This window comes from Cavia porcellus, unplaced genomic scaffold (genome assembly GCF_034190915.1).
Source record: "Cavia porcellus strain 051 isolate PalLab524CR breed Dunkin Hartley unplaced genomic scaffold, mCavPor4.1 scaffold_3, whole genome shotgun sequence".
Classification (NCBI taxonomy): domain Eukaryota; kingdom Metazoa; phylum Chordata; class Mammalia; order Rodentia; family Caviidae; genus Cavia; species Cavia porcellus.
In genome coordinates, this window is record NW_026947486.1 from 96,792,657 (window position 1) to 96,817,704 (window position 25,048).

At 39.6% G+C, this 25,048-nt stretch overlaps 1 protein-coding gene across 1 annotated transcript in view; it reads right to left on the reverse strand.

Annotated features, from left to right (window-relative positions):
* Positions 1-25,048, reverse strand: part of Gpc3 (glypican 3) — a 410,090-nt gene that overhangs the window by 35,159 nt on the left and 349,883 nt on the right. Inside the window, exon 7 of the mRNA XM_063246437.1 lies at positions 14,455-14,614. Within this exon, the coding sequence (XP_063102507.1) occupies positions 14,455-14,614 (160 nt within the window). The remainder of the gene's footprint in view (positions 1-14,454; positions 14,615-25,048) is intronic.

Genomic DNA, 25,048 nt, shown 5'->3' on the forward strand with positions numbered 1-25,048 from the left:
GAATGTCACTGGCACTTAACCTATCTGCCAAGGTAGAAACACAGCTCTCATCCGAGACTACACTACTTTTTTTTCCTTTATTCTGCCAAATGTGAACAGTTGGGTCTTGTTGGTTCTCCTTAATTTTGCATCTTTATTTACTCTCCCAAACTACAATTTCCAAAATACAACTGCGTCTGTCTTAATTCTCCTACCATGTCTATCTAACCATCCCCAGTCCCCAACATGTTCTTAGAGTCTTTCCCTAGCAAACCAGAGGGCCACTTTCAATCTCCTGGGGTGCTATGTTGAGAGGGATTAGGAGGTCACATCTGGGTTCAGTGGACTGAGATGCTGTGATTGATTATCAATGTCTACCATGGAGGAGGTTTTTGCTGGGGAGGCTGATGGCCCACATGTTATGAATTTATAGACCCTGCTTCAGAATCAAGGCCGAGCTCCTTAACAAGGCAGAGAAACCCTCATAATCTGACTCATAACAAAGCTTCCAGCCTTACCTCTTGCTTCTCTTTCCTCTAGCCACATCAAAGTGCACATCATTTCCACAACCAGTGTGTTCTTTCTCGCCTCCATGTCTTTGCTCATACTTTCCAGTCAGTCTGCAATTTTCTCCCCTTTCCACCTGACTCCTACACATTGCTTCTGACTCAGCTCAGTTTCTGACTACCCAAGTCGGAGTTCCTAGTTTTTCCTTTGTATTTCCACAACTCCCCATGCACGCTGCAATCAGTGCTTTAGCCACATTACATTAGATTATGATTAGGTAGTTAGCTGTTTGTGCCTCTCCCACTGTCCCTCTTTCCTCACCCCCAAACTACACTAGGAGTTTTCACAGTCAGGTACTCTGCTTATTCATTTTTGTATGGCCAGGGCCCCGCCACAAATACAAAATGAGCACTAATTATGTGTCAGGTATGGGGAGTTACCTGACCTCAAGATGATAAAGTCTATGATGACTATTTGCAAAGCACTCTGCCTAGGGAAAGCATTCACTGAGGAGGGAGGTGCAGCTACAGTTTTAAAGACAGACAAGGAGAAATAATTATGGGCTAGGGGATCAGGGTGTACAAAACATTAACAGCCATCATTTACTAAAACTTTCCAAAGTGTGGGCACCGGCTAAGAAGATATATATATCTCAAATACAGAGTTTTCAAAGGTCCAGGAAGGCCTGAGAGACCAGAACAGCAAGTCTGGACACAGTAAGAACTTCAAGGTGGTTGGATCATAGGATGGGTAGGAGCCAGTGGATGACAAGACTGGAAAGTGGGCTGAAGCCAGATTTAAAAAGGCAAGGTTATAGGTTTCCATTCATCACCTTCCTTCCTTCCTGGGATCCAGGAGCAGCAGACAATGCCTTTCTGACTCCAAGCTAACTAGCAGCAGGAAGGGTATAACCTCTCCTTAAAGAAGGCTTGCTTACTCTCATTCTTTAAGCTGAACTTGATTTCAAACTTCTTTGAGATACTAAAATGCTATTTTAAGCGAAAGCATGGCTTGTTCTCAGGTTTAGAAATCCTACAACTGAACTATGCAGAATTTCTACTTATACTTCTTAAGTCATTACCTCCACTCTCCCACCAAATTTATCTTCCCTGTTCCAACTTTCATTCCATGTGAAGCAGTGTGTAGGGAAAAGTACAACTAGAACAGAGAAAATACTAGTGGAGAGAGAAATGTGTGGCTCTGTAATCCAAAAAATACCCGACTAAGAAAGATATTAGTCCATGTCTTTGGGTGTGGGCTAAAAATGAACATTAACTTGCCAACATGAAATTTCTGGGTTTCTTTCTGTTACTGATTTAGTCTTTTAGAGTTGGGCACCACAAGCTTAGAAATCAGAAGTAACATGTGAACACACTTAATGCATACTTGTATAGAAAATCTCCAGTGATGCAACCACATTTTGGGAGAATCTTGTTTCTTAGTCCTCCAGAAGTTGGTGGTATATGTTAGTATGAGTAATATGTTGCCTCCTTGCACAAACAAGGAAGAAATGTTCAACAGGAGAGTGGGGGTGTGTTCCAAATTTAGCTTTCCTTCCAACCTCTGCCCATATGGTTGGTGGTTAAAAAAAAAAGATTATGGAGCCAACAAAATGTCACCTGATATTAGAAGCTCCACTTTAAGTCTATGAAACCAGGGCTAATACCAGCACACGGTACTCATTTATCTTAATGCTCTCTGATATAGGAGGCTGAACTCTAGAAGTGGTCCTCAGTGCCCCAGGGAGCTGGCCTGTAACACTCATCCAGGTTTAGAATAGGACTGATGAGATTTCTGTTTTAGTTAGCAGACACTTCAGAAGGATCTCATCAATGTCAATAGGGAGTTATGAGAAAAAAAAAGTTTATGGATCTGGTTAACAGTTTCTAAGTTAAGGAAGTTTCCAAGTCTAGGATTCCTAGAAGTCAGACTCACTAAAAATGAGGGGCTCTTTCATTTGTCAGCATAATTTTGGAAGACAGGAATTTTTCCCTCATTCATGGTGGAAAGAGTTTTTGATATAAACCAAGAAACTTTAAGCATAAATAAATTCTCTCATTCAGTATTGTGCTGATAAATTTAAGAACTGGTTTCCAAAAAAAATAAGTATATATGCCATTTTATTTAAATTTTATTTATGGAATTAAAGAATGCGCTCAATTTATAGACAAAAATATAATATTCTGTAATAGAAATCCCATATATTCAATTGGTTTTCATAGAAGGCTTTCACTGATTTTTGCCAGACTCTTGCATTTGTAAGGTTACAACTGATAAACAAGTACAGCTCCTACAGTAATGTTCATTGATACACTGGAGCTACTCAAAAGTGAAACAACAAAGACATGTGTTAGAACTTCACCCCATCAGTGACAAGAGTGACTTCTTTGCTGAATCAGATATAGTCTGCATGTGCTTGAAGGATGTTTCTGTGTTATTCAGTACGTAATGGATACAGAGAGAATATGATTTTAGATTTAAACTGCACTATAAATATTTTCCCAATTACTTTTTTGACAGTACTGGTTGGCTGATCCCAGGATTCTTGCACTAACTACATCCCTAGCCATGATCTTGAGCCAGTGTTTCACTAAGTTACTATGTTGCCCAGGCTGGGCACAGGCAGGTGATGCTGCTCAATCAGACTTCACAGAGGGATTACAGGTATGTAACCACCATGCTCAATTACCCATCACTTTCAATCTAGACAATTAAAATAATAAATGAAGCTCTGGTTTGTAGTTTATGCTGATTTCTGTGGGATAAATACTTCCATCATGGCCAACTTCAACCCATCAACTTGATGACATTGGACACGAAGTTGTGAAAGTATAAAGTATTTTCACCACATAAACACAAAGACCTATAACCATAAGAGCAAAGATAATTGTAAAATGTGATCAAAATAAGAATGCAATTAGTTTTAACAGTTACCTTTTAAAAAAACCAAATTAGTTTCATTGTAAAGTTATATAACTTATTTTTACTTTTATTTTATTTTGTGGTACTGGGTGGGGATTGAACCCAGAGCCTTTACATTGAATCACAGCCCCAGCTTTTTTTATTTTTTAGATAGGGTCTCACAAAATTGCCCAGGCTGGAATCAAACTTAAGGTTCTGTTTCAACTACCAGAGTACTAGGATTATAGGCATGCACCACCACATCTGGCTAATTTACGTTTTAATAATGGCTGTTTAATAACCAGCTCACAAAAATTCTAAAAATTTAACAAATTGCTCTCAAGACCTAGTTGTAGCCAGCTCTAATCGATCATCATCTTCACCCCATTTAGATGGCTCCTGAATGTACTCTGCCAAGCAGAGACACTGAGAAGGTTCCATCTCCCTACCTGAAGTGTGGTCTGCCACTTTGGCTATTTAGTGCTAATCTGCAAGAAGAGAAGCATAGATATTGAAGGTAATTACTTAGAAACCTTTATAATAATTTGACAGAGATGTTTAGGTCTGTCAAATCTCATAAAATGTGTGGCTTATATCTTTTAGGGCTTAATGCCATTTCATTTTCTTATTAATTTATGTTTATTACAATCTACAAAAGCATTGGTCCATAGTGGTTTTGGAGGGAAAAGCACTCCCAGGTTTACAGGTTTTTTGAAATGTGCGGGCATATTTTGTGAGGCCAAAATCAGAAGGGAGAGTAGTGCAGGAGATGAGTGTAAACAGGGAAGCCTTGATCTTGAAAATTCAGCCACTAAAGCTAATCACTTGTAGCTGGGCAAGGGGCGCTATCTCAGGTTTGCTTTTCTAACAGGAGGGCAGGAAGGCCACAAGCCTGGAAATAATCGGGAGAAACGAGAGCTGGATTCTTGTAGTAGCAAAACAAATCCAGAGTCTGAGTGAGTGACACAGGATGTTGATGGCTCCCTGGAAAAATTTCTGCTATTCCTAAGGATCCATTTGCTTAGGAAAATAGTTAAGACCAAATCGTAATTGGTGACATGTGCTCAAGAACAAACAACCAGAGAGATTCTCTTTTTCACTTTCCTTCCTCCAGTCTGACAAACTGCCACATAAATTTGCTTCACTATCTTGGTTCTCTTTTACTCCGCTTACATATCTGCATCATAAAATGATAGCACCTCAGAGCTCTAAGGCCTTGGAAATCAAGGGCCCATGATGAAGGTATTTACTACTGACACGTCTCCCCCATCCAGCCAGTCTTCCTGATATACGCTTATTTAATTTCTCGTCAAATGCCTCTAGAGTCAGGAAGCTGATTGTTTCCTCGAGCAATCTTTTTTGCTGAGGGATAGCTCAAAGGGTGAGAAAGTTCATCCTCTGTCAGTCAAAATATGACTCCTTGTAAATTCCATGCATTGGTTCCGTTTGCAAGACCTCTAAACAATAGAAGATAACTTTTGCACTGCCCTGATTCTTCCTGTGTGCACGGAACATTGTGACTGCTTGTCTTTGTCGGCCAGTGCCCCATTCACAGATTCTTCTCTACCTCCTTCACTTTTCTCTTCTGCTTTCTAGGCTCAGTGTGGCCTCCACACTGTGTTCACTGCTACAGAGATCTCCTATCTCCTTGCTCACAATCTTCGCTGCTAGAAACTGAAGGGCACTTTGAGGAAGCCAGTTTAAGAAGCAACAAGACCAAGACATGCTTTTACCTTACCAAACATGGGTCAATAGGAAGCAAGTGTGGAAAGTAAATGTTGCATGTGGGAGTGGGGAGGTAGCTCCATGTATTTGTTTAGCATGCATGAGGCTCTGGATTGTGGCCACCAGCACAAAGACAAGAAGTTGCACATGGTTAAGTGGAATGAGTAGTGGTGCGAGCAGTGGAACCAAGGCCATCACACATACTAGGTAAGCACTCTACCACTGAGCTACGCCTCCAGCCCTGAAGTATTTACCGAATACCTACCAACTGACACTTAGCAAGGGCAAGGATAGAAGCAGAGGCTGCTGACTGACAGCTGAGCCACTGAGGCTCAGCTGAGAATGGGAGCATAAGTGCAGACAGAATCTCCTAATCGGTAACTCATTGATGGACTTAAGCATTAATATACTTATTAAGTAAGTGGTTATCCTACAAATTCCTGTGTCTGTGAACAGTCTGTGAGAGCAGAGGGAAATCTCATTAGCACCTCAAGGATGAGAAGTGTCTACACAGGATGAAAAAGTTGTGCTTGCTACCCTCCCAGGAGCTCACGGGGTGCTGAGGAAATCACATTACTCTGAAACTCATCCTGAAGGTGCTAATGAGATTTCCCCAGCTCTCACGCAGACTGCTCCCAGACACTGGAATTTGTAAGATTGTCTCTATTCCATTCTTCTTTACTTAGTAATTGTATTATTGCCTAAATCCATCAGTGATCTACAAATTAGGACATACTGTCTGCACTAGTGTTCACATTGTCTCTTTAAAGGCTTGCTTACTATCAGCCATATACATTAGGATTGTTTTAAGAAAAAAAGACCAAAAAAATTTTTTTAAAAATCAGTAAGTATATTTGGAAATGATAAATCCGTATGTGCCATGGACCATTTTGATGGGTCATTAAGCATCCCCTAGCCTGGTGTAGACATAGGCCGGCTCAGTGACGAGCCTTTCCTTCACAAGTCTAACCTTACAAGACTTGCAAGTACCTTCATTCCTACCAAAGTGAAAGGGAAACCTCCTCCGATCTGATGCAGGCAAGTGAAGAGAGGCAATGCCTGCATCTGTTCTTTTTGTCACCTGAACAGAAGCTAAAGGACACTGCTGTCTGAACTGGAGAGCTATGACAGCATCTGTGTGCACACGTTCATTGCAAGCACACACATGCAGTTCAGGGTGCTTATGGAAGTTCACTGATTGCAAAGCATTTGCTGCCTCTGAGTCCTCTAAACCCTGTCCTCATTTCTGGACTTCAGCCCTGGCTTCATTTCTGATCTCCATTAGCAGCCAGTACAACTTTCCACACCATTCACTTTTAGCTTCTATTTTGCTCTGTGGAGTTGAGATTCTTTGTTACATTAGACTTACCGATTTGGCTCCCCTAAGAAACCACTGTCTATTGGGAACCATCTGACTATCACGCAACTTTAACTAGATGTCTCTATCTTTTTCTCTGACACAATATTTCTCTTTGCAAGAGAGCATTTCCCATCTGATAGCACACACACCTGCTCTCCCAGATTCCCCTGGGGTGTCACTATGCTACAGAGATTGTTTCATTTCTGCTGGGTGGCTTGACTGGTGGCTTTGATCTTGCCACTTTCTTGCTGGTTTCTCCTACACTTTTCTGCCCACCAAGCACTGAGCGTCCCCTGTAGTAGATTATCACAGTATAGTTGAGGCATCGTTAAACAGGTCACCATTGTGTCTATGCAGATAAAATCAATTATGTCATATTGTCAAATTCATACATTCACGTTTCCTCTTAATTTGGAAATTGATTATAAAATATACTAATCTTAAATTTCTCACACTGTCCTTAATACTTCTCCCATTCTTAGAGTTATATATTACATGTATGGCCCACAAACAATTTCATTTTACCCTTAATAAGAGTCTCATACAACAACAGCTCAGACGGGGAAGGTTTTTAAATTTTTTTTTTGTAGTACCAGAGACTGAACACAGGACTTCACACTTGCCAGGCAGGTGCTTATGCCACTGAGCTAAATCTCCAGCCCTCAGATGGGAAAGTATTACAAAGCACAAATCTAGACAAGTAAACCTCAGAATAAACTCCTTTTAAATAATAAATATAGCTCTTAAAGTATCTCAAATTTTAGGGAAATATTTTACCTTTTCTTACTCTTGTCTGTCACCAGCTTACCTGTAATAATTCCTTAGTCAACACCAAGGCATGAGGAAGGCCCCTTTGTGCACACACTTCTCAATTGGAAGATAATGTCACTGCTAAATCTCACATCTGAGTCCTTTGTGGGCCCTGGGAGCTGCACAAAGCTCTAGAGTGACCTGTGATTGGCTATCTTGTCAATCTATTAGCAAGAGCCACCTGGCCTGTATCTGCCTGAGAAGTGCTATTACAGTGAGCTTTCAGCTCCCCTATGCCATTTGATCTCTAAAAGAAAAGATCAAGACATGAAAGCAGATTACTTGTAGCTAAGAGCAAGACAGAATGGAAAGACTCAGGGGCCCTTTGCTTGACTCTCCCCAATGCACTGTCCACCCTTGCCCTTACTGCCCCACTGCCACCAAAGAAAACAAAACATAACTAGCTGCGATCCTTTCAAGATGTAGGTGCCTATTACTATTATGACTATGTGGTTACACATATTTGTCATTGTTTAAATATCCTCTCACTTCAGACCACCCTGGGCTAAAAGCAAGTTAGTAAGTAACTGAAAATGTCATCTTTGGGGAGGGAGGAAGAAACATATTTATAATGAACATCATTGGCCAGCTCGTTGGGGACTTTATTTATAATTTTTGCTAAAGGCTTTTGGCAAATAAAATTAACTTGTAATTCATGGTACTAAATAATATCGGTAGTACCCTAAACGAGCATGCTGCTTTACATTTTATTGAGTATGCTTATACCCATTACCAAGCATGTTTCACTGAACAACTATTGGGGTGGGGAGGGTCAGCAAGTATTCTATTACTGCTTTTACAAGTGAGGAAATAAAGGCTCAGAGCAGCTGAGTATATAACACAGGGAAGGGGCAGAAACAGAATTGGTATTCAGTTCTCTGACTCCTCAAGTTTTCAACACCCTAAGAATTGCAGCAGGTCCGTTTGGAAGGACTCACTACAAGATCTTGTCTAAGAGTTTCAGGAGTCGATCAGTAGGTGAGAAACAACCTGCAACCTGATTATCAAAGATCTGAATGGCTGGCTTCTGAGTAGTGCAAAGGAAGTAGAACTACGTTGTTCAAATACATTTGTTCAAACCCTTTTAGAACACATTTTGGGAAATTTGCCATAATTCACTCCTGCATGTGTTATCAACAGGGCCATACAAATATATAATTGGATGTACTACATTTTGAGGTCTGCACAAGACTCAATATCTTTCCCATAAAAAGCCTCAGGACTCTTTATTCCCTTACAAGTTTTGTACTCATTTTTCAGCATGCAACATGATTTGTTCTAAATCATTAATATTTCACAGATGTCACCTATGATAAAAGGCCTATCAAAAAGTTTCTCCAGTGGTTTTACCTTTTTCACTCAACCAACCCATTAATTAATTTATCGGTACAAGATGATTACCGCTCACATTTATGACATTGACACTTTAGAAGTAGAGTTAAGCCGTTTAGGGGTCCTTCATCTTTCCTATGCACACAGGCTACACTTAATCCAGTAATAAATTAAACATAAATAAAATATATAAATGATGCCTCAAAAATATTTCCTGGTCAAGTTTGGTGGCTCATGCCTGTACTTGCAGTGCTCTGGTGGTTGGGTGGGGGCTGAGGCAGGAGGATCACAATCTCAAACCCAGCCTGGACAACTTAGTGACACAATAAAAGATTTTCAAAAGAGGACTGGGGATGTAGTTCAGGCTGCAGGCCACATTACTAACCCCACCCCCAATAAAATCTTACATGGGGCCTGAGGTTTTGCATTTTCCAAACTTCCACAAACTTCCAAATGTTGCTGGTCCATAGGCCCCAGTTGGTGTAGCAATGTGTTAGGAGATATTCCTCAAGTTTGGTTTCTTGGTTTTATTTGCTTTTCATGAGTCTTTAAAAAAATAAAACCTGTGACAGTTCTAATTTACATTTATAGGCTCTGGTAAGTTATGAGCAGGAATGATAACAGGTCAGTAACTTTAATAGCAGATGTAATTTTTTTTGAGTGTTTATCAGGTGCGGGTACCATGCTGAATGCTCTGCATGGGTTATTTAATCTCCATAATCCTATGAAATAGTAGGCTCTAGTTGTCTGATGTGGAAGCAGGCTAAGGGAGACAAAAAATAATACTTTGAATGTGTGTTCCCTCCAAAATTCACATTGAAATTTAATCCCTGATACAACAATGTTAAGGAGTCAGGAGGCTCTGAGTGCTCTGTCCTTGTGCAATGGGATTCTTTCCTTACAAAAGGGCTGGAAAGTGCTAGGCAGGCCCTTTTCTGCCTTTCCATCTTTTGTATCAGGAGAGGTTATAGCATTTGGTCCTTTTGTCAAGTGAGGATGTAGCCGAAAGGCCTTTACCAGGCACCAAATGCTGGCACGTTAACCTTGGACTTCCTTAGCTACACAAACTGTGAGAGATTAATTTATATTACATATAAATTACCCAGTCTCAGGTATGTTTATAGGAGAACAAATGGACTAAGACATCATCAAAAGGGAAAGGTATTACCCTTAGCTCCAAGAAGTAAAAGATTCAGGTGCAGACATCATGTAATAGCAATCTCATCAAAAGTTTTACTCAACAATCAGAAAGAAGGGGGACCCTAAAAATTCTGTTTTAAATTTAAAAATAATGATTGCAGAAAAAGAGAACACTTGTGTAACTTTTAGATGAAGAATTGCAAAAGTGGATACACCCAGAGAGCTGGGAAAACTATTAAAAATTTAGTAGCATTCTGATACACAAGTGTGCCAAGGCTCTTAGAAATTTGAGGCATCGCCAAGTATAGAACCTGGATGCCCTGTACCTCATTCAGTGCATCAAAAGGGAACGACTCAGCCAGGGAAGCCAGCCCAATAGGATAAATTTGCTGGTGATGGTGCAAAAGATCTACTCAGGCACAAAAGGAAGACACAAGAGAGTCTGAACATGATTTGAGCCATGCTGCTTATTCCTGAGTTGTCTTTTGGAGGAGGCAATTTGGAGTGGTAAATGAAATGGTGGTAAATGCACACAACGTTCCAAGTTGAGTTGGCTAAGTAAATGGATGTTGATGAATCACCAGGACCAGATGGCATCTGCCAAGATTTTGGGTAAAATTATGTAACAGATGACCAAAGTGTAGAGTTTGCCAAACAACTATTGTGCCATGAGCCTGGCAAAGTGGCAATGATTTTCCTTCTTATGAGGCACACTTTAAAGGTGGCCCAAAGAACTTCAGGTTGGTAGGTTCACTGACCATATTAGTCAAGGGTCATATGTGAGAGGCAAGGTATAATTTTTCCTGTAAATTAAATTAACCACTTTTTGTATGTTTTAGTTTGTAAAACACTCAGGATTAAAAATGCCTAACAATGGATTAGAAGATCAATTGGGCACGTGGACAAAGGGAAACTCAGGATATAATTCATTTAGATTCTGAAAAGGCCCTTGACAAGGTCCCATTAAACCTGTTTTGAAGTCCCACCAAGCTTATGTTCTTCTGTCTCCATCGGTTTTATCATGTTGTATCTTATTGGATTTTATTATATGTGACAGTATAGACAAGGAGATAATATAGAAACCATTGTTCATTTTCTGTTAGTTGGTTCTGAATACCCTGTAATAGTTTCATTCTCTTGAATGGTTTTACACTGTCTTTTTATGTTTGATACTATAGCATATGAAGGTATATTCAAATATTTCAAGGAAAGAGACAGTATGGTAGCTACTGTTATGTTGGGTTGTCTTGTGGTGAAACACTATGTTGCTTAAATTGTTCTGTTCTGACCTGTGTTGTTATGTCCTCTTTTATCTTAATCTTTTTTTTAAATAAAACTAAAGAAAAAATAAACCAAAGACTTTTAAAATGTTAACTTACGGAACTGTGAAACAGTGTTTTGTAATGGATAGGGAATCATGAGTAGGAATAGGCAAGGACTTTTCTGGGGAAGTATGAACAATGATGTGTCCTGGGCATCACCGATGGGACTTGTTAACATTTTGCTAAATCATCTGAGAAACCTTTAGATAAGCTTTTATAGGTGTAGGCTGAACGTCTCTTATCCAAAATGCTTAAGACCAGAAACAAGGTTCTGAGGTCTAAATCCTTTCGAGTACCATCTCAGCACTCAAAAAATGTGGGGCTTCACAGTACTGTGGATTGCAGATTTTCAGATTAGGGATGCTCAGCCTGTAGGATAAAGACAAAAGACTTCAGTCTTTTTATGACTATACTGATGAGCAGAGCAACAAGAGTCTGAGTAGGCTTGTTCAAGGAGAGATCTCTGAAAACTGGCTCTGAATTCTGATTCTGCCCTCATGATTGTATGATCTTAGGCAAGTTGCTCCACCTCTTCTAGTATCAGTTTTCTCATGTGTGAAATCAGAAGAACAAACCCTAATTCAGGATGGTGTTGTGAAATGCGAGACAGTGCAGTATAAGATAATGCACGGAAGTTCCGGCACAGCATTTGGATCACTGAAAATATCAAATCAATATGAGCTTCTATTATTCTTACTTTTTATTTTTCATCAACCCTCTCCTACTAGGAGGCCAGGATTTGCGTGATCATTTTATGCCTCATGGAACCTGGGAGTCACTGCAGAACATTTCTTGGAAGTACTGGCAGAATTTGTTGTAGTCATTCAGGAGTTAGAGCTGTGACCTGAGATGGTTGAAAAGATATCACGGAGGGAAACTAACAATTACAGAACATCTAGAATATGCCAGATACTGGGCTAGATGCATTATCAATTTCTCCACTCGACTGAGTCCTGCAATAGTTCTATGAAGTTGGGGTTATGATCCCCATTTGATGGGATGAGGGAATAGAGACTTATTAGGAGAATGATAAACTTGTTCCAGATCTTACTAGCTTATTAGAACTAGAGTCAGAATTCAAACACAGGTTTCCTCTGCCCCTGACCTATTTCCTTTTCACTGCATCATACTTGCATTGTATTTTGAAGGATAAGTACAATTTAATTTTTTATCGGTACCAGGGATCGAACTCAGGACCGCCTGCTTGCAAGGCAGGTGCTTATGCCACTGAGCCAAATCCCCAGACCCTGATAAGTACAGTTTAAAAAGAAAGAAAAGGAAAGTATTTAGACAGAAATAAACATGGACAATGTTTACGGATACCTGCGCGACTGCTTTCCTTTAAAAATCAAAGTGTAAGGTCGTATTGGGTTAATGGTAGGAAATAAAACCAGGAGGGTAGCTTAGGCTACACCATAAGGCTCTCTAAGAACTCTGTTAAGGATCTGAGCTTTATCCTCAAGGCAATGGGGACAGGATGAAGGCACCTGAACTAGGGAGAGGTATGAGATTCTTTTGAAAGATTAGCCTGGCATTTGTGCATGATGAATTGATGGAATCTTCTGCCCAGGTCCCTGATTCTTTGTTCTCTAATCTGCTAGCCTAAGGCTTTCAATACTCCTGTCTTACCCCAGAAGCCTGGAGACTACTTAGGACATGACTGTAGTAGCATATGCTGGAAGATGGGGGTTCAGGAATAGAAAGAAGCAGTGACAGATGTAGAAAAAACAGCAAAGAAAGAATCACCAGGAATTTGGGGCCCAACTGCATCCAAGGGACAAAGGAAAAGAAAGAATCAAAGATGAATTTAGTTTAAGCCTTAGTGACTAGGAGAATGATGGTGGCATTACAACAATAAGGATATTAAGGGACAACCAGTTCGAGAGGGTCAGTCAATACATCTGACTTATGATACCACAAACTGAGGGTAATGGTGGGATCCCAGACAGAAATGTTTAGTAGGCCACTGGAGATGTGGGATGGTAGCTCAGGAGAGCAGTCAAGAGTGGTGGTAATGATTTTCTAAATTATCCATCCCCATAGTGGTAGAATAAAGAGTATCCACTGTAGCATCATATGCAATAGTCGAGAGTTAAAAACAACCCCAAAGTTCATCAGTGGATCAGTGGATAACAAAATTGTGGTTTTTATGAACAACAGAGTATTATTTTGCCTTAAAAAAATGAAGCAGATCTCACCCTATGATATACATGGTGGAAGCTTGAGGACATTATGCTAAATGAAATATGCCAATTGCAGAAGGGCAACTACTGCTTCATTCTACTTTACACGTGATCTCTAAAGCCAAAAAATTCATAGAAGAAGACAGTAAAACAGTTACAAGGGGTAGAGGAGGGAAAATGATGTTTTGCTAATCAACAGGTGTAACATTCCAGTTACATAGGTAAAGTAAGTCCTAAAGATTTACACTGTTCCTAGAGTTAATAATCCTGTGCCACACACATAAAAATTTGTTAGGAGGACAGATCTCATGCTAGTTTTCTTGTTCTGTGATGAGAAAAACAGAACTTGAGTAATAAAAAAATAGCTGGACCAAGGAGTGTGGATAAGATCTGGATTTTCTCTGGACAAGGGTTTAAGAAGAGTCCTTTGGTTGATAGCCAGTTTCGGTGCAGAGTTAAGAAAAGCTAGTAAAGGAAGGCGGTTGGAAGGGAAATGGGAGCATGTGTAGCATCTCAGAGACTGGGTGATAGGATATTTCAGGGAGAAAACTGCACTGCAGAGGAAAGAGCATGGCACTGGACGCGCTGGGACCCCAGTTAGACTTCTGAATCTGCCATTTAGGGAAACCTCACTGCTTCTCTGAGCCCCAGTTTTCTCACCTGTAAAATGGAAGAATGCTTATCTAAATTACAGGACTGTGTGATCTGTGATATGTAACAGAAATGTGAGGGAAGTTTTGGTTGGCCTTCTTTGATGCCTTGTGTAGCTCTGCAATAACATGTCACAGCTGGTAAGAAAGAAACCAAAACCAACGTGATGTTCAAAGAAGAGAGTCTGCTTAGGGCCCTTCTTTTGACAGTTATCCTCTCACTGGTTGTCATAAGACTCCCAAGGTTGTGTTTCTTTTTATACCTGAGAAGAACCAAGGAAATGTCTAATGGGAATGGAGCCAACTGATTAGGTCAGTTCATTTCAGCCAATGAAAGACAGAAAGTTACCTTTTTGACCTACTCAAGGCCAGAGATTTAAAAAGACAACCTGGAAACTTCATTTTTCTAGAATGTGATCATTCCTAGAACCGACAGTACTGCGTGTTGCAGGGATTTGGGGGAGGTACAGAGAGCAGATTAGTTGATTGTTAATTCCTGGACACCACCATTGTTAGCTCAGCTCACAAGATGATGAATCAGTTACCTGCCAGGAAGCGGATGTGGTTCTTCACTTTCATCATCCCGTCACCAGAGCCTCCGATGCACTCGTCTTCATCGTCCCCACAGTCTCCACTTCCAAGCCCTTCCTCATCCAGATTTTTATCCGGAGTTCTACCTTTGGGCACAGCCATGGTTCTCAGGAGCTGAAAGAAAAGAACCAGAAATGCAGTCGCTCTTCATGTTTCTCCGATAGGCGTAGAACAGTATATTCCTAGCAGGAGGCAGTAAAATACGCTAAATAAATCACACAGGAGCTTTACAAATTGCTTTAAAATTTAAATAGGTATAAACTGCTTATGCTCTTTAGACTTTCATACTTTTGGAGCCTTTCATAGCATTTGACATGAGTCTCCAATACTCCACTATTAACACCACACAGTTACATCACATGAGATTTTCCCATGTCAGAGGATCTTAGTTTCTGGCAATCTGTATGGCAGGAGAACACAATAATGAAGAATTTAAGACATGTTCAGCAAAGCATACATATAGGCCAGCACGTCATCAACATCAGAAAAGATCCCCATGAGAGTCCCTGAGGGCCAAATTTACAATCACTAAATTCAAATAACAGATGCCTCTTGCCAAATTAAAATACTAGTGCCCTTTGCTACACTTCAAATGAGTCTTACAATTCTCATGTCCTATGTCTTCAATACTAGAAAACTTTTAAAATAAGAAATAATATACACCGATTTCTTTAAAATTTCAGGTGAAATTTGGCATCAGTAATGAGTTCAGTTTCTTGTACCGTCTTACAGCTACGTTCAGTTGCAGTTGTTCAGTGTAACACAGAAGACCTGCAAAACGCCTCAGCCCTCAAACAAGCCCCACTAAAACTTACCTCCAGCATACCATATTTTTAAAGGCAGAAGTTTTAAGCATTTCCCTCTTCCACAATTTCAGAAAGATGCCATAAAGCAAAGATACAGTAAAGCAAAATGAATCTTAATTGAAATTACTATAGACAATATACTTTATTAAGAGACATATTTCTTTTGTTCCCCAGTTTCTGGGTTTTCAGTCCTTATGGTTAATACCTTTCTAAATGTATGGGGCTCCTAATACCCCACTGACCCAGAGACCCAGCCTACAGTGTGAATGAACCCTGAGGCTGTTGTCACACTCCGTTTTTCCCCACACCATTGTTTCCCAAGGCTTCATTTCAATGTCCCATGATCCTACTCTAGCTTTTGTCCCATCATCCACTTCTAGTTCTAAGTCTCAGTCCCACTCTCCCCTGTTCCTTAGATGACAGCCATCAAAAACTGCTAGATACACAGAATCCGAGATTACTGTGATTGTGGAAGAGGTAGAAAAAAAATTGTGCCAACAGGGGCATAGTTTGGTTGTCTGTGGTTTCCATTATTTCTGTTTATTGTCATTGTGAAGTATACTTTATGTTTTCCACCTGTGATTTAGCTGCTACCATAAGAGCTACTTAGAAAAAGCTCTATGCTATAGAGGAACGTGGCTCTGAAGGTAATTTTTTATGCAAATAAACAAAGTGCATAAGTTCTTTCCTGGCCAACAACCTCTAATGGTGTTGGAGAAACCAACAAACTTAATGTCTCTCAAGCCAACAGTCCCCACCTTAATAGTGCAATGCTCTTCCCCATCTCCAACTCTTTCATTTCTCCTATCCCATCAGCCCACGTATCTAAATTCATAGCGTATCAGTGCAGGCTAAAATACTGGCTCTTTGGATCTTAGCACTCCTTTATTTTATTTCATTCTTGTTCCAGGGATCAAATCCAGGGCTTTGCCTATGCTAACTATATACTCTGCCGCAGATCTCCACCCCCAGTTCCTCAAGATTCCTTTTTACAGAGAATTTTTGTTTCTACAAGGTTTAACTATCAACATCATCTTCAAACTTGAAACTGAGAAAAAATTTTTAAAAATTAACTGACAGTTCATTTAAACATAATAATAAACCCATCATATATTACCAAAAACACTTTAAAATGAAAAATTAGGATATTTTCTCAGACATAAAACAATTCGTTGGAAAAGTGGGATTATTTTACATTTTGGTAAATCTTTTGAATGTCCAGCTTAATGTCAAATGATGAATTATCATATCTGCTTCTCCATTTAGTCTGTTGTGATATGTTGTTCTGGGTGACACAGTCACGAAAAATGCAGCCTCCCACAAACGTGTGGGGAAAAAGAGAAGTATTTAGTAATACTTTTTTTGGATAATTGTGGATATCTCCCACATACCAAAAGCTTAATAAGGGGTTGTGATGTGTAATATGAAACCATTATCAATGAACATTTCATGGCCTTTTACATTAAACCCTTTGGTATGTTTTGAAATGTGAATGAGCCTTTCACTCATTTTATATCATCTTGCGTGGATCGTGGGAAACACTGGCCCACTGAGCTACGCATGTTCTCCAAATGTTGACACATTTTATTATATGGCATGAAAAAAATCCCATTAATTAAACATCACCTCTGATGTCATCAGAAAAGTCTAAGTATGGGGAAGCTCCAAAGCTTTTAGCGGCAGATGCAACTTTTCAAAACTTTTAGTTTTCTCTTGAAAGCTAGGGTTTTATCATTGGTAGTAAATGCTGCCAGTTATTTTCCTTGAGCTGACAGGCTCTCTGTGTTCTTTTCCAAAAAAATGTCTAGCATATACTCAAGTCTGCAGCTTCATCGTTCGTCAGTCAATCTCTTGAGTCAAAATGAAAAAAGAGGCTGGTTTGGTTCACCAAATATTCCCACAAGTGCTTTTCTCTGAGACACGTGTTGACACACACTTTGCAGCACAAATCCAGTAAGTATACTTCTCATTTAGTAACAGCATATTAAAAATCATACTCAAGGATTGATGTTTAATAAAATTAATAACATTTTTACAGCCTTGGCAGTGATATCCTTAAATGAAACTGCCTTTTATTTTCCTGCAAGTGTACACCAGTGATGATTACGACTGCTTGCACAATTTGCTGCCATGACCGTGATTCATACAGCAGTGTCAATGGTCGTTGCTCTTGTATCACTGATACAAGTACAACAGTAAAAAAGACAAATAACATTTTGGCATTATGCAAATAGTTCTGACTATGTCAATTTCTGTGTTTCATAGACTCCCAGGGTCCACTCACCATTCTTTGAGAACCGCAGGACTACCCTATAACATCACTTTAGTCTCACTAAAGTCCCACATCTCCTCTTGCTTCATTATTTCTTTTGGGAAACTTGATTTTGACATAAGCATTTTATGTTAATGTCCAAGAACGCATCCTTTGTACATGCCCTGTACTACTTGAATTAGAATTTTTTTTTACAGAAGGGCAATTTGTGGTTAGGCAAAGTAATGAACTTGTTATTTCTCAAGAACATCTACATCTGAGCCTTTTATTAATACCTTCAGTAAATATATCCTAAGAACATACTGAATTGTTCTGTATTTCTATTAAAAGCTTTCTAAACTTTTAACCCAAGTTCAAATGCTGTCTTTATTTAAAGTCTTCTTGGTAGACCACGCTCCCACCACTATTCCTTTTAAATATACCCTGTAATGGCATTTTTTGTATGCAACCTGGTGTAACATATATAACTTTCCTCTACCAACAGACTGCGAGCTGCCCAGGAACCACATCATATATATATATATATATATATATATATTTGAACCTCACAGCATTTAAAGTAGTATCTAAAAAACAGTACACATTTCATAAATGTACTACCGAACTGAAGCAAAATGAAGTGGCATGGTATCTTTAATTCTTTAAAAGCTACTTCTACAACCTCATGAAAAAGGAGAAAGCCAAAACCCAGATTAATTATAGAAGAACTTGCGAATGAATAGCTAAACTCTTCTGGATAACCCTGGTAAGACCGGTAGCTAACTTTTAAGAGACCATTTCCTAACTTTTGTACAATGCCCCCCTGTATTCTCTGGTGGCTCAGTTTAAAACAAAGTACAATTAAAAAAAAAAACTTTTCAAACTCTGCCAGTGAGCTTACTTCTTTAGGTCTTAAGTTACTCCCATTTTAGAGACAACTCTAGCGTTGAAGAAGGATTATAGTATACTTTTAAACCATTTTGCACAGACAGCTTCTGATTAGTCTAACCCTCACATATTAACAAAACAAATCCAAAAACTAGAAAGCTATTATTAAAAGCAAAAATATTAGAGAGGAGACTGAAACTCCAGAATGTTGAAAGAAGGTAGCAGGTCAAAGTGTAGGAATTGGCAGCTAGTACTAAGGAAACAGCACTGCTTGAATTTAGTTCAGAAACCAAATCAGCTAATTACAATTCACAATATTGGCCTTATCATTTCCTCTCTCACTCTTTACAATGTCTTTCAGGCTGAACACTCACGTTATAAAAGGAAAATGATGATGGCCTTGCAAATTTCAGGGCCTAACACTTTTGGGTAACTGTTTACCATTTTCAAAGGATGCTATCCTTTTAGCTTTTTAAAAGCTAAGCCTCAGAATAATGATTATCAATTTCAAGCATCTTATTACAACACCAGTCTGATATTTCCCTCCACTCTCCCACAGCAACATCCACACCTGACGTGTCTGCCATATACTGCTTTCCATACAGTACATTCTTCACAACCTAGCACTTTCCCTGTTTTTAAAATTATTTTATTTTCATTTTAATACATCTATGATACATACTTGTAATCATCTTGGTGAATTAGTATATACACATATGGCATCGTGATCATTTTTCCTTCTCCTTTTCCTCTCCTCTTTCTTTCTCCCACCTTGTCCATAACAATTCAGAATTTATTACAGGCATTACACTCTGTGCAGTTCTCATAGTCACTGAGACTACTGCAGATACCTAAGCACACAATGAATATTTTAGAATCTAGTATTTTAAGTATGTGTCACATGTGGCATGATATGGATCTTAAATCCTCCCCTTTCGCCTCTAAAAGCTCATGTGCTGAAAGTTTGGTCATCAGTCTCTGCCCCTACTTGGGAGGCAGTGTATTAGGAGATGTACTTAGCAGGAGAAAGTTAGGTCACTGGGTGTCTTAATTACTTTTCTTGTTGCTGAGACAAAATATCCAACACTCAAAGGAGGAAAGGTTTATTTAGCCACAGTTTGTAGAGGCTTCAGTTCATAATTGGCTGGCTGCAAGACAAGGTGGCACAGCAGAGGGACATTGAAGAGGGAAAACAGCCCATGGCATAGCAGGGCAGGCAGAAGGGAGGAGGCAACAAGCAGCAAGCCTGCCTCTCCCTTCCATCCCTTCCAGGCTATCCATCTTTTGGGTGGCGCCACCCACATCCAGAGTGGGCCTTCTCATTATCCACCTGCAGAACTATGCTAAAACGGTCAGTGGACTAATTTAGTATCACACCCCCTAATATTCCAGTATCACAAACCCTAGACTAGGCTGGTTTTGAAAAGCCCCCCCAATGACTGCATGAAGATGGGGAGGGGGATACAAGCCATATCACACACACATTTAGATTATTTTCTTAGGTTACTAGCCCAGAGGATATTAATGTAATACACTTATAACTATGGGAGTGAGTCTGTAATAACCTAGGAAGCTAGTTAAAAGTGAGGCTCCCCAGGATGGGGGTGTAGCTCACTGGCAGAACGGGTATTTAGTATGCACAAGACCCTAAGTTTGATTTCTAACACAAACAAAATGACTCCCTGGCCTCACTCGCAGAGTTTCTGGTTTAGTAGGTATGCTGTTGAGAATACTGTTGTAGTTTGTTTAAATGCCCCCCCCAAAGCCTCATGCAATCATGGGAGGTGGGCCTTTCAGGGTGGCTGATCTAGCGTTTGTGATTGGTTTGTTGTCTAGTGCTGGGATTCATGAGGTAAGTGATACATTCGCTCAGGGGTGGGCAGCTGGCACACAGTGTAAGGGAGGTAAGGAGGCGTGCTTTTTCCCCTTTTACCATCTGCTCTTGTTGCTTGTAGCCACCATGAACAGCTTCCCCTTAGCCACACCACCCTGCCTTGCAGCCAGTTGAGTATAGATTGAAGCCTCCAAAAATTGTAACCTAAATAAACCTTTCCTTTCCTAATTTTGGGCGTCAGGTATTTTGTCTCAGTAATGAGAGAAAATTAACTAGATCTGTCTTTCCAACTTACTGAAATGAACCCAGCCTACATTTTAAGAAAGGCTTTTCTAGTATTAGCCCACTTCCCAGAATCCTCTGGAATCATCTCTGGACACAAGTCATCTTACAACCATATATGTTGGAATCCTTATTACATGATTTTAGTACTATTTTCCTTAAAGTAAAGCCATTTGATTTTCTTTTCACTTAGATATAACCATCATGACATTTCGTTTGGAGTTAGTGAAAATATCCTTATATAAAAGTGACTGGCATCATTTAGAAAGGGAAGTATTTAAAGCTAGCTTTGGTACAAGCACTCAAGGTTGTGTGATGAAAGAAGTCTGGAATAATTAAGCAAACTGAGAACATGGTGAAGAGAAAAAGGCTTTTTAGAATATAGCAATTTTGTATTCTTAAAGCCATATCCAAGATAACAACGGGCATTGCAGCAATGAACAACGTGACTTGGCCAAAGCTATTCTCAAGCTTGACTGCCAAGAGCCCAGAGAACCAAGAGATATATTTGTCTTTGTCAGGGAATCAAATATGAGAAATCACGCCAGTGATGGTAGCAGTCATAATCTGTTTGTATGGCATAAATACTGTATCTCATCACGACACTGATCACAGATACGAGCCTTATCAGCCTCACACTGTGCTGGGGTTGAACATTTGTTGTCTTACAGAGTCCTTGACTGCTCTCTTCTATTGTGTAATGGGGAAGACTTTCCCTCAAGTCAACAAGTAGGTGATAAACACATCATTAAAAATAATACCGTCTCCCCTCCAGTCCAGAACTCTTCAAGAAAAACATGATTTAAATAGACATCGACTAACGGGAGTCTCCATTTCACAATTTTTCCACTGTATCTTTATTTCAGATAACTTTCAGTGTAATCCCATTTTCTCAAATGCCCAGCATTAACTGGTAAGTTGATGGGAAAGGCTTTCACTATTGGGGAGGGGGGTAAGCACCAGGCACCTAGACACTGGATGCCTCCTGCTTGTTGTCCCCAGCCTTTGCCATCTACTGTGTCTTTAAGTAACCAAACTATCTCGTCATGAATGGGTTTGTTTTGAAAGGCTTCAGACAGCTGGTTAAGATAGAATGAAAAATTCCATTACTGCTGGTACACAGCTAAGGGCTTTCTTGACTTTAAGCTCTTCAGCATTTTAAAAAATGAAGGGTAAGTAACAAAATAGATATTGCAAACAAGGGGCTTGGTGCATATCTTGAGGATTTAGCTGGTTTTGTCTCTTTTGGCTACTCATACACCCTTCTGTAGGCATTTTTTAATATGTGGAATCCAGGTTACATTTTCAAGCTATTAAGCTAGGCTTACAAAACTGATTTTGAACAATGTGGATGCTCAGCTTTATGCAACCTGCAAGGAATGCTTTGGGGGGCCTAGATTTCTGTGTCCACAGCAATGTAAACACATGCTTTACTGTTTGTGTTTGAGTAGCATAAGCTAATGGGAAACAAATGTGGGAACTCCAATGAATCCCAGCTCTTTTGGAATGCTATTATTTTTTTATATGTTAAGCATATCCACAAGGCCTAGCATATGACCTCTGCTTTGCACGCACACTTTCTTTTAACAAATGCACCAAACCACAGCCACAACTAATTGGAAACAATTTCAACTCCATGCATTTGAGAAGAAGCCAGAACCCAAATATACAGGGCTCGAATTAATGGCTATATATGCACTTCACACACTGAGAAGGCACTAATGTTGAATGGTTAAGAGTGTGAGCTCTGGAACCTGACCAGCATGGGTTTAAATCTCTGCTTAGCTTAAATATGAGCTGTGTGATTTTGGACAAGTCACTTAGCCTCAGTTTCCTTATCAGTGAGGTGAAGAATAATATTCTGTATTAACTACACAGGGTCACTGAAGTATCAGACAGCACCATTCATCTTTCATAGTTCCATAGACTTTTTTCATAGAATTTCCTACTGTTTGAAATAAATTTTATAAATCCTTGTTACATCTCCGTTAGACTAACAGGAGGAATAATAGTTGGTTTTGATTACTAGTGTCTAGCCTAGTGTTTGGGAGAAAGTAAGGTAATATTCAAATATATTCATCAAGTGGATGAATGAACAAATAAATAGAATATTGCACATCTAGCACTTAGCCATGTAGCACATATAGCTACACTGCCTTGTTCTTGGACATGTTAGCTCTGCTGCCTAGGATAATAATGATTTTGAAGAGTAAGGAGGAGTGGCCACCCCACAGTAGCAGCCATGATGAGCTGGTTATAAATGCCTTGTAAAACTCCGTGGCCTTACACTGTGGCACCAGAGAGAAGCCTAGAGAAATATGGGAGAGCCTGGGAAAACTCTTCTGGATGTTGCCAGTAAGAAGAAGGGACTGTGCACCAAGGCTGCATGCAGAGATGTAACAAGATGCAGAGAAACCTACTAACTAGTGGCTATGCCTCCATATGGGACCAGCAAAGTGCCCCGCACCCCTGACAACACTCTTGCCTGGGACCTGCTTTCCCTGACCCACAGCACCTGTTTTCGCCACCACTTCCAGCTTCCTGTAGTATAGCTTTTTATTGTGAAGGTGATGCTGAAACTTATGAACATAAGTCTCCTAATTAAATAAATGTCTGACTGTAAAGCACCCAGGATGGGAAAGCAATAAACTTGAGTATGGAATTTGAACCGCTTAGGTAAGGCTGGGTTTTTCAGTGGTAGAAATGGTTCTCTGTAGTTTTAGGATGACATCCACCACTTCCAAGTAGAAATTTTCCAATGTTACCAATACAGTTTGGGGGACCCCTCATCTGAAATGCCTGCAAACCTAAGTGCTTCGAATTTCACAGTTTTTCGGACTTTGGAGTATTTTTATATACATAATATATACATATTCGTAAGATATCTTGGGGATGGGACACAAGCTCAAAACCCATTCATGTGTCATGCATAACTTGTACATCTGCACTGAAGGTAATTTTACACGGTATTTTCAATCATTCTGTGCATGAAAGAAAAGTCTCACGGTGGAGTTTTCCACTTGTCATATTGACACTCAAAAACTTTTGGATTTTAGAGCATTCTGGATGTCAGATTTTCAGATTAGGGATACTCAATTTGTCATTGAGAAACGAATAGTCTTTCTCATAAGAGAAAACAAACCATAGCTGTTAAAAGCTCGTAGTTTGAAGCCAGAACATCTTGATTCAAATCTAGATTCTACCACTTTCTTACTAACCCATGTTACTATAGACAAGGTATCCTTTAGCCTCTGTGAGCTTTGTTTTCTATTCACAAGATGAGTAAAACCACACTGTCTACTTTATACACTATATAATGGAGGAGACTAAATGAGATAGTTCATAGAAAGCACCGAACTTTTTTTTTTTTAAAATCGGTACCGGGAATCAAACTCACTATTGCGCACTTGCAAGGCAGGCGCTTATGCTGCTGAGCTAAATCCCCAGCCCTGGAAAGCACTAAACTTTAATATATGGTACACAGTCTTTACAGAGTAACATGATAATATCATGAAGTAAAAGCTATATTATTTATAAAATTTGAATTTTTGAACAGAATAAATTCTGACTGTTTGGTATTGGTTAAAATTTGCTTAAAAACTAGGTAGGCCTAATTCTGTGGAACACTGTAAGTCATTAATAAATCTTAGTCATTGTGTCATTACTAACATTTTAAAAGTTATGTTAACTAATTAGTTAAGCAATACTTATTTAAACCCAGGGCCTCATTGAGGCACACGCTTAGCTGTTTTTATTCATTCCTTTTTTATTTTAAGACAGAGTATAACTAAGACACTAAGTTTCCCAGCTTGGGCTCCAACCTGTGATTGATTGTTCTGCCTCAGTTTCACATAGTTCTGGGATTACAGGTGTGCGCCTCTACCCCTGACTACCATTTATTATTTTAATAATTTTTTATCGGTATCAGGGATCGAACTCATGACCACGAGCTTGCAAGGCAGGTGTTTATGCTGCTGAGCTAAATCCCCAGCCCTATTTTAATAATTGAAAGCACCTCTTAACTATTTTCTCAGTTGATCCATTCTGGACCCTTTTGAGGCAGCAAGTAAGGCATTTTACAAAATCAGGAAATTGGAATGGGGAGAGATTTGAGGCGATGTGCTCATTTTTAGTCAGAAAACTTAAAAGGCCAACTAGAGTAAGGTTTACTGGTGTTTGGAATGGGGCCATAAGAGAAGGGCTTTATTTAACTTGGAAAGGCCTTGGCCCTGGGACTAGCACAGTGCCTGACATATAGTCAATGCTCAGGATATGCATAGCAACAAGAGAAATGAACAACCAATGGGTTAAAAAATGAAATGAGCCATTTATCCATCAACTTTTGATTTCTCCCAGCCTCTATTTCTTTGTCCATGATCTGATATACTCCAGTATGGTAATAGCTGATTCCTGTCAGGGAGCTCTGGATACACAGCTCAGACAGCTAGACATAAGCTCAGACATACTGAACGCCTGACTGGCGTCAT